At 31.8% G+C, this 10,459-nt stretch overlaps 2 protein-coding genes and 1 long non-coding RNA gene across 7 annotated transcripts in view; all 3 read left to right on the forward strand.

Annotated features, from left to right (window-relative positions):
- The first annotated feature begins 1,217 nt into the window (after window positions 1–1,217).
- On the forward strand, window positions 1,218–2,312 carry LOC140920465 (cation/H(+) antiporter 19-like). Its single transcript, XM_073368743.1, has 2 exons — window positions 1,218–1,355; window positions 1,875–2,312. Exons 1-2 carry the CDS (start codon window positions 1,218–1,220, stop codon window positions 2,310–2,312), a joined length of 576 nt encoding a protein of 191 aa, XP_073224844.1.
- Window positions 2,313–2,419: 107 nt separating this feature from the next.
- On the forward strand, window positions 2,420–4,605 carry LOC101510443 (cation/H(+) antiporter 4-like). Its single transcript, XM_027337723.2, has 2 exons — window positions 2,420–2,995; window positions 3,493–4,605. Exons 1-2 carry the CDS (start codon window positions 2,441–2,443, stop codon window positions 4,603–4,605), a joined length of 1,668 nt encoding a protein of 555 aa, XP_027193524.1. The 5' UTR covers window positions 2,420–2,440.
- Window positions 4,606–6,304: 1,699 nt separating this feature from the next.
- The window catches only part of LOC101510774 (uncharacterized), a 5,573-nt gene continuing 1,418 nt past the window's right edge, over window positions 6,305–10,459 (forward strand). Inside the window, exons 1-4 of one of the 5 annotated variants that reach the window (XR_012163038.1) lie at window positions 6,314–6,869; window positions 7,848–8,119; window positions 9,575–9,643; window positions 10,186–10,279. This is a non-coding gene — a long non-coding RNA (uncharacterized lncRNA). Of the gene's footprint in view, window positions 6,870–7,847; window positions 10,280–10,459 lie in introns of all 5 variants that reach the window. The other 4 variants (XR_012163037.1, XR_012163039.1, XR_012163040.1 and 1 more) reach the window with 4 other exon arrangements.

Below are 10,459 nucleotides of genomic sequence, written 5' to 3' on the forward strand. Positions count from 1 at the left end.
TGATAGATTGCACTCTGATAAATCATGTTGATCTATGATAGGTGGCACCTCGATAATTAGTACTGATTTGTGATAGACGATACATTTATGATTTACATCCTCGGTGAGGGTTTGGAAATTCCAGAATCATGTGCACTAACATATAAGCATTGCATTAGGGTGCTTGACATCCAAGTCTATTAAGTTACATCTTCGAGATCCACACTACTCGTTTGTTCAAGTATTACAACGTGTGTAGTTGACTACCCCTTCTTCATGCAGTTTGTTTGTACCGGGCGCGCGAAGTTAGAGCATGCGTAGCTCACATCATTTGTGTGTGAGCTGTACCATTTTTAATCCCTGATTTTAATCTAACTATTGCCTATTATTTATAATTTTGAATGATATTTTCACTAATATTTAAGACATTATAAAGAATTTATCTACAAAAATTTAATTTTTTTTATAAGCAATGATTATTAAATATAAATTTGTAAACATTGAAAAGGTAAAAAAATTCATATTTAATTCATCATTTGTAAAAAAATTCTAATTTTATAAAAGGTAATTGTCAAACATGGAATAAAAATTATTAAAAAATTATTCAAATTCAAACAGTACAGAGTAGACAGATTAAAATTAAAAACTAAAAATAAAAATTTTAAAGGACTAAAAGTTGCCAATTTTTTTATATAAATTAAAAATAAAATAGTAAAATTTAATTGAATTAAAAATGATTTAATTTTAATTTTTTATTCACAAAAATTTATTTATTAATTAAATAAATAATTGTTATGGAACCTTTCAATTTGTCGATGAATTGTATTTTTTTTTTTTTTTAATTGTGAAGACAGTTAATATAAATTATTAACTGTTCACAATTAAAAAAAATACAATTCATCGAATATAAAACCAATACCTGTCGCAAAAGCATTTACTATTTATTTTCTCGATGACGAACCAACAACAAATTAGTCTGTGACACCTAAGAAAACTAAATATTGCAATATTTTTTTTTTGACAGAGAAACATCGCAACCTGAAAATAACAACTTACAAATTTGTATCATCTTAAGGTTTATGTATCAAGCTTAGCTAAGTATACTCATGTTTCCCTGCAATCGAGTTGGTAATTAAGTATCAAATTCTTATATTATTATTGCAAACTAATTCTCTTAATTTACATGTTCAATATTTGATTAATAATTTCTGGGAGCACTTGAGACAAGTGCAACAAAAATGGACGCTGAAAAAACATTGTTCTCGGTAATAATGGACTTGCCTGATCCATTTAACACAACACGTTATCAAGTCTATAATGTGTGCATAGAACAACCACAAACGATAGTAGCCGAAGGCATATGGGCTACTCACACTGTATTTCCTCCAAAATCAACATTTACAATGTTGGAGCTTCAAATTATTACCATTTTCTTGACCACCCAATGCTTTCATTTTTTTCTCAAGCGTTTAGGGTTCTCTTATTTCGTTTCACAAGTCATGGTATGGATATATCCTCCTCCTTACCTTACTTTACCGCATCTCGTTTTCTCTTTTTATAATATTTTGTCTCACCGTTTTCTAATTTAAATTGCGATCTGCAAATTGCATGTGTAAATTTTGATTTTTTTAAAACCGTATTGTAACTACAATTTTAGTCGCATTTTAAATGTATTATAGAGGTTTGTACCTGCAAATTAAAACTATACTTTTTATATCCCAATGCAAAGTAATTAATTTTCTATGCATAAACCACAAAAAAATTGGATTGCCATGTGGTTGCACAAACCTTCCAATCTTTGATATTTTGGGTGCAATTGCATTGGTGTAGCTTAATAAGAACAATGTAGATTGAAATGAAAGCTAATTGAATCTTGTTTGTTTATGTTTTTGCAGGCGGGGTTTTTTTTGGGTCCGTCCATACCGATAGGGCCATTAGTAAAATACAAAAAGTTGTTATTTCCATTCGGTGGTCCAGACATACTAAATACAATATCATCTTTTGGTTACGCATTTTTTTTATTCCTTAATTCTGTTCAAATGGACTTCACGTTAATTAAAAAAACTGGCAGAAAGGCTTGGGTAATTGCACTTCTCTCACTCTTCACACCCATAATCTTCGGTTTCCTCTTCATTTTTTTTACCCGCCCAGTATGGTTAGGTCTACTCGGTCCAGAGGAAGCTTACGGTTTACCTGTCGTCGTTATATCTCATAGCGGTTGTTCATTTGCTGTCATTGCGTCTTTGCTAAGCGACGTCGAAATCCTCAACTCTGAACTCGGTCGCCTTGCGTTGTCGTCAGCTTTCGTCAGCGACATTTCAGGTTGTTACTAATTCATATGGTTTAAAATGGTTATAACTAGTTGTTAGTTGGTTATAATTTTTATATTAGTCGACTAATTCTAACAAATTTAAAATTATCTCTACCAGGTGGTGTCGTTGCAGGTATCGGAACCGCCATCATGAGTAGCTTAGAACGCGGGATAGTTGTTGTTATTAAAAACTTATCTTTATTCATTGGTTATCTAATAGTGATTCCATTGATTGGGAGACCAGTAATGATATGGATGGTGAAAAACACGCCAGAAGGAAGACCCGTTAATAAGTTATACATACACGCTATTGTGGTTTCATTTTTCATGTTAGGTATGTTAGCGGGAATATTCAATCAACCGTTTTTGGCGGGAGCAGTTGTATTGGGCCTTGCTGTTCCTGAAGGCCCACCTTTAGGGTCAGAGTTGGTTAACCAATTTGAGTTGTTCGCCACATGGTTTCTTACTCCAATATTTGTAACTTGTTGTGTAATGAAAGTGGATCTCACCATATGTGGGCCCCCAACCCTTATTATTGTGGTGTCTGGGTTCATCATTATGGTGCATTTGATTAAGCTATTGCAATGCGTGACTATTTGCCGTTATTGCAACATGCCCCGAAATGATGGTCTTTGCCTTGCCCTCATTTTGAGCTGCAAAGGTGTCGTTGATACCTGCTCCTTTATTCTTGTCTACGACGGACTGGTAAGTAGTAATTCATATTTTTAACCTGTATAAAATTTTCCTACTTTGTTTTTAATTTTTATAAAAAATTTCATCAATTTTTTAATCTTTTAAAACTTTTCTTTTTTTTTTTCCCTCTAATTTTAAACTGACTATTATATATATATTTTTGAATTTTTTAATGATTTTTTTAGTAATGTTTATCAATGACATATTTAACAACTTAAAAAGCTTAAAATTTTTTAAGAAATGAAAATAGAATATGAATTTTTAAGTTTTTTGCACTTAAAAATTCATATTTAATTTAACATTTGTTAAGAAATTCTAAAATCAGTTGGAATAAAATTAGGAACAAAAATTAAAAAGAAAATTTTTAAAAAACTAAAAGTTGACAATTTTTTTATAAAAACTAAATAAAAATAGTGAGATTGTACGGAGATTAAAAACTTATTTTAATTCAATAATATTTAAATAACAAAATTAACTGTCTAATTTTCTTCATGCATTTTGATTTGCAGAGACAATCTCAACAAGCAATTGGAGTTATGGTAATATCAACCCTAATCTTGGCAACAATCTCAAGAACAGGTGTGAAGTTATTATATGACCCATCAAGAAAATACGCAGGCTACCAAAAAAGGAACATAATGAATCTAAAAAAGAACTCAGAGCTGCGTCTGGTAGCATGTGTGCACAAACCAAACCACATGATCCACATAAAAGATTTTCTCGACCTCTGTTCTCCCGCAACTGACAACACACTCATTGCTGACGTGGTACATGTGATGGAGTTAGTTGGAAGAACCACTCCCATTTTCATCTCACATCGTCTCCAACAAAAAGTGGGGTCCACACATAACTACTCGGGAGAATTAGTTGTTACCTTCGACCTTTTCGAGCGCGACTATGCTGGTACAGCAACAGCTAACACTTACACAGCAATATCTCCAACAACATTTATGCACGAAGATGTTTGTTACCTTGCATTAGACAAAAATGCAGCTATTATAATTCTTCCGTTTCATGTAAGATGGACAAAAGATGGTTTAATTGAATCAAATGACAACAATATAAGATCATTGAATTCCAAGGTTTTAGATAAAGCACCTTGTTCAATTGGGATTTTGGTTAATCGTGACAGCACCACTAATTTTGCACATCCTTCAAATGGTTGTAAAGTAGCCATGATTTTCCTCGGTGGGCCCGACGATAGAGAAGCTTTGTGTTTGGCTAAAAGGTTTGCTAAAAATTTAGATAACACTTTGTTTGTGTATCGCTTACTTTCAAATGATCATGATTCAACGGGATGGGAGCACATGATTGATGATGAGGAGCTAAGGGAAGTGCGTGGAGCTTATGTTAAACTTGAAAATGTCAAGTATGAGGAAAAAACTATAGAGGATGCATCTGAAACAACAACTTTCCTAAGGGAAATAGCAAATAAATTTGATTTTATTGTAGTTGGGAGACGTAACGGGGTTAAATCTTCGCAAACACTTGGGTTAGAAAACTGGACTGAATATTCTGAATTAGGGGTGATTGGTGATTTGCTTGCTTCGCGGGATATGGAAACTAAAGCTTCAATTTTAGTTGTGCAACAACAACTAACGACGTCTTTGCCGTCCACGTAACTAACTTTTTGGAATATTAATTTTGTAATTTTTTGGCTTGTGATGTTTCAGGCTTTTATCTATTTTAATTTTAGGTTCTAATGTTCTAGCTCTTTTAAAAAAAAAGCACTGTTATAACATGGTGAGTGTGTCTAAGGTCAAAACCTGTTTTCCCTATTTTGGGAAGCAAACTTTGTATCATGTCACAAAATGTAATTTCATTTTTTCTCATAATCAACCGAAATAAAAGCTTTCAGCTATATATCAATCTCCTCACAAATTAATTTTTAGTATTCCGGAAGGGCTAAACAACTTATTGTGAGTGAATGGTTTCTTGTGTTTGGATTTAGTTTATTTTAAGTGATGTCAAAATTAAGTTAGAGATCAAATGATGGAACTAAGTTTCTATCAATAATCACGTTAAGATTTAAAACAATTAACATTTTAATATTGTATTATAATGAATTTTTATGTCATTTTTATTTTTGAAAATATTGTAAAATATTGCCTTTTTAAACATGCATTATAATTACTTTAAATAGATTCTATATTGATTAGAATCAATTCAGAGGTGATTTGAATCACCCTGTCAAAAATCCGTTTTAAATAAGATTTATGTTGATTCGGATCAACCTAGAAGTGATTCGAACCACCCTATCAAAAATCAATTTTAAATAACTAAATCTAAACACAAGTTTATTTTATATTGATTCGAATCAACCTAGAAGTAGATTCCTTACATACGTCTTTGGCTTTTTTAATGCATAAGAAGTTATTTTTCTTCATGTTACACTGTAAATGCTCTTGACTCACTTCCATTATAATGCTCTTGACCCACTTTAATTATAAGATAACATTCACAATTCTTCTCCATTTTCTTTCATACAAAGAACTCTTGGTGAGTGATAGGGATTCATCATCTACAATCAAGAGGAAAGGAAAAGAAAAGATTTCTTTTCACCGTAATTGGGGATAATTGAGGTTTTTAGGTTTCTCATTGAAATGATAAGTTTGAAGCGGTTGAATCAACAAGAAGTGAAAATTCAAGGTTTAAGGCTATATAGAAGTTGGATTTGCAGCTGTATTAATTAGGATTCAAGGTTGTTCTTGAAGGGTTTTTTAAGAATTGAAGATATTAAGATTCATAAGAAAGTGAAGGCATTTAATCAAAGAGTGTTTGTTCAATTAGTTCAAAGAGCTTCTTATTGTAATCATAACAATTAATCATTTAATATAGTGGTAGAAAATATCTTATCGATTGATAGGAGGATCGAATGTAGGTCACAAGTGAAATAAAGTGACCGAACTAGGATAAAATTTTGTGTTGTTTTTCTTTTTCCCTTAATCTTTTCATTTATGCAATTAATTAATTATGCAAAATTTTGATTCTTGAAAAGTGATTTTTGGTCAATGTAAAAATTTTATTCTTAGTGAGACTTTTAGTTGTATTGATAATTAATTTTTCATCTTGTTTTTTGACATAAGCTTAAAAACAAATGTTTAATTTTAGTGCAGAACTTTAATTAATGTTCATCCACTAAAAAAAAAAAACATCTATTGTGACACTCAACTTTTAGTGATATCTCATTATTTGTCATTATAATTACTTTTAGCTATAGACAGAGTGTCACCTATTCTAATTTATTTCACCTCATCATATTAACTTAAAAAAAAAAACTCAAATATTCACTAAAAAAAATATTTCCAGTTGACCAACACTTTTTCCTGGTTGACCCACACTCCATTTCATCGTATTCCCTTCCTCCCGTTTGCATCTCAGAATTGTTTTTCCTCATTTCTTCTCAAATTTGCTCAAAATTCACCCAACAATTGATTCCCTTTCTCCCATTTCGATCTCAGAAACTTTTGTTCCATATTTCTTCTCAAATTTGTTCAAAAGGTTAAGGAATGATTGAAGCTCTTCTCAATTTTTTCTCCCTATTTCATCTCATAAATCATTAAAAAAAATTGATTCCCTCCTCAATTGATTCCTTCAATTTCCTCTTTAATCGATTTCCCCTTCAATACTTATTCATCTCAATCGAATTTCTCTTACGATTCAGCATTTTACGATTCAAGCTCAGGATTCAGATTCAACAATACAATAATAACAGTACAACACAACGATTGTAGTTCTAATTCCAACTCAAAATCGAGTCAAAAGCTTGGTTGTTCGGCACCTCCTTTATTCTACGCACTCCTTTCTGTTTATCCTGCGCTACTTTCACCCGTTTCGCGGACTCAAATCCTCAATTACGCGTCTTCGCTCTTTCGTCTCATTTCAGGTACTCATCCATCTATCACATCCTTCAACGTAACACTTTACCTTTTTTATTTACCAAAAAAATAATAATCATGTACTTGTTATTTTCATCTGTTGTTTGAATTTTTTGGTTCAATAATTTCGTTTATGGATGAGCTTTTTTTTTCTTTTTCATTTAACAAATGTTTTCAACAAAACTGATTTTGCTTTGGACCGATCTGTGACTACTGGCTTGAATTTTGATAGTAGTTTTGTCTGATTGGGGGGAAACCGACTCGATCCGCATTCATTAGATTCATTCGATTGAGTTTTAAGTTTTGTAACTAGGGCGTTGAGTTTTATCGAATTGTAGACGAACATTGATATATTATGCTGTGAAGATTTCATGGTTCAATTGCCTTCCTTTGTTGTTCAAGGATCATGTAATATTTAATTTTTAATATTTAATATTTGATGACATTGATGTCTGAGAGGTAGGCAATTATTGCAAATTTTAGTTGATATTTAAATCAATTGAGTGTAAGCATCTATCTAGGGGATATAAGTTTGGCTTGGTGATTGAGGTGGGGGAGTTAGGGAGTAAAGTGATAAGGAGGCCGCATTTTCGATCCCCACTTTCAGCAAAAAAAACTAACTAGATTAACAAAACTAATTGTTAGTAACATTGGCTGTTGCAAAACAAAAACAAAAATTGAGTGTAAGCATCTTGTCTATTCAAATTTTTATACTATGCAAATGAAATGAAGCTATGTTGACATATATTACCACTCAATGTGGTTGCGGAGAAAATCCACACAAATACACTATTTCCTTCTTTATTTCATGATATTTGAATTGTTCAATGTTGCAATATCACCAGGATGTATCTAGTTTTTTGCAATGAGAATCTACATAGAACTGTAGAAGTGTTATTGTTATTTTTTGAATAGACTATATCTTCAAGCTTAAAAGTGAATTATTATTAGTATGGTCTGACAGGTTTATGAATTAATTTTATTAGGAAAGAATCATGAGTTGTTTCAGCTGTTGCGAAGAGGAGGAGTATCATAAGGCTGCTGAAAGTGGTGGACCATATGTTGTAAAGAATCCAGCCGTTAATTTGACTCATATAAGTTAGAGGAGTGCATTAGGGATGATCTCTGTCCACTGGAAATTCTAGATGATCTTGATTGATGTGTGTTTTAGGCTATACCTAAACTCAGTGAGGATAAGGTCAGGCAATGTGTTGATACAAGACTACGAGGAGAATACCCACCAAAAGCTGTTGCTAAGGTATTTTTATTTTATTTGGCCATTTTTCATGTTATTAACTGCATGTGATTTCAGCTGCTGGTTTTGCTTGTCTTGGTAATACACTTTTATACTGATTTCTTTAAGCTTTCATTCATTCATTAGTTATTATGAGTACCAAAACAAATTGGAATTCGTTAGTGGTTATCGGCTAGTACTTTTGCAGTCTTCCAACATTTCCCCAAATTGCAAAACCATTGGCAGTTTGCACATTCAATTCAATATTATACAAATCACCAGTTTACCATGCATTTGAGCTTAATACAGGTTGCATTGCATGGGTGTTAATCCACCAAATCTAGGTTGCATGTGACAATTTTTGATAAAAAGTCAAATGATACATGTTGATTGTTTTTGACATTGTACCTCTGTTTACTCAACTTCCAAGTATTGTTATACTCATATGTGTTTCATTTTAGATAGTTTTACTCATTCAGATATTAGTCCTGTTAAACAAATTAGAAAAGCAATTAACATTAAGAAACAGTGGTTTAGTAATTTGAATTTCCTTAACTACTAAGGCTGAATTAAATTGACCTACTCATATTATATGATCCTTATCAATTGTTTATTCAAACAGTATTGATGAATACTGTACAGCAAATCAACTAACAAATAATGCTAAAAACCAAGACACTTATTTGACTAAGCCTTATCATGTGAATCTTCTTGCTTAATACAATCTGAAACACCGTTTGTTTTGCTTCAACAAAAAGGTTTTTACACCATGGATAACTCCATAAATCCACCCTCACAGCCTTATTTAGCTCACATTTTGATTGATGGGGATGTCGCTTAGAACAATTTAGATTCTAACATTAAGTTTTCTACTAAATGTACTTGTACTGCCTGCCCTTTGGCATTTACACTGTTTACACAAACAAAACATGGCTGTAATTTACACTGGTTATCATAAGTAAACAGTGTGCTAAGGAGCAAGGTTAGAGAAACATAAAAAAGCCTTAGATGTGGTCACAATCACAATTGCAGATAAATTTTTTAAAACTTGGCTACAGAGTGTTGACTAGAATCCCAATTGGGGGCTTGATGGTAGTTTGGGTCGTCAAACCAAACAAGTTTAAGAATACAATTATACACGATTTCATGTTTATATCAATATAATTTTAGTCGTAAGAAGACATAATTTGAATTTGTTTAATTCAGCATTAGCTTAGACGAGATTCGTTTTTACTGTTGTTTATGATGTCTAGTTGTCCTAGCTTATAATAAATTTTTAGAGAAACATTGAATCTGTATTCTCTTATTTTATTAGTAGAAGTGAAAATGAAAACAGGAAACATGAGAATTGAGAAGTAAACAGACCCTAAGTGGCCGAAGATAGAAGCTTTTTTTGTTGTTGTTTGTTTTGTTACATTGCTAGAAGGTTGGTGTATAATATGCTAGATGTTTTTTCATGGTCTTTCACACCTTATGCAGGTTTTGGATTTTGCTGTCTTTCCAAAAGCAGAATATGATGTCCCAATTTTTTGTGCTAACATTTTTATAGTAAGTTAGCATCTTCTTCCCTAGTTATAAAAATCCATTTGTATAAAGTGAACATCATCTTTAGTTAGAATATAAATTAGAAAATAGTATTTGTTCTACTATATTTGTGTTGAACCCTGAATGTTAGCCCTAATCAGCAGGTTGAAGATCACAAATCTTTAGTTGCATTGCTTATTTCGTTCTCTTAAGCGTGTAGTTTTATGAATAGAGGACCCTCAAACTATAGTTCAATGCCGTTAGAATATTAGAAGATATCTTATAATGTGTTATAGTATCTTATTGTATCTCGGAGGATCAATCTGTAATCTTAGAGTATATCAGCTTATCTCCTAAGATAAATTTCCGTAATACTTAGGTATTATTATGATTTGTTTCTTGATTTTCTTAGTTAATTGGGATTAGGAATCTTATATCTCTATAAGCAGGGTTTGTGTTAAACTCTTTTTTGTATACTTTAGCATCGAGTTACTATCAAGCTATTATCAATAATATTCAGCTTCTTAATATTTCACTCCAGTTGTGTTAAATGTTAATGTTGTCAGGGACCTTAACCCTTTGCATGATATCATCAATCAAGATGACTACAAGGAAAAGTACTTTAAAAGCTTAATTCCTCTTGGCCTGAAATATGCCGAGGTAACTGTTTTAATATTTTGTGGAAAATTACAAGAAATAAAATGAGTATTTTTCAGTTTTTCAACAGTTAATGACAACTGCGTAACAATGTTTAAAGTTTTGTTAACGAGTAGCTTCTTAGTGACATCATTAACCACCACATGAGTGATGAATTGTTCAAAAACTGGACATGCTTTTACA

This window comes from Cicer arietinum, chromosome 5 (assembly GCF_000331145.2).
Source record: "Cicer arietinum cultivar CDC Frontier isolate Library 1 chromosome 5, Cicar.CDCFrontier_v2.0, whole genome shotgun sequence".
Lineage (NCBI taxonomy): Eukaryota > Viridiplantae > Streptophyta > Magnoliopsida > Fabales > Fabaceae > Cicer > Cicer arietinum.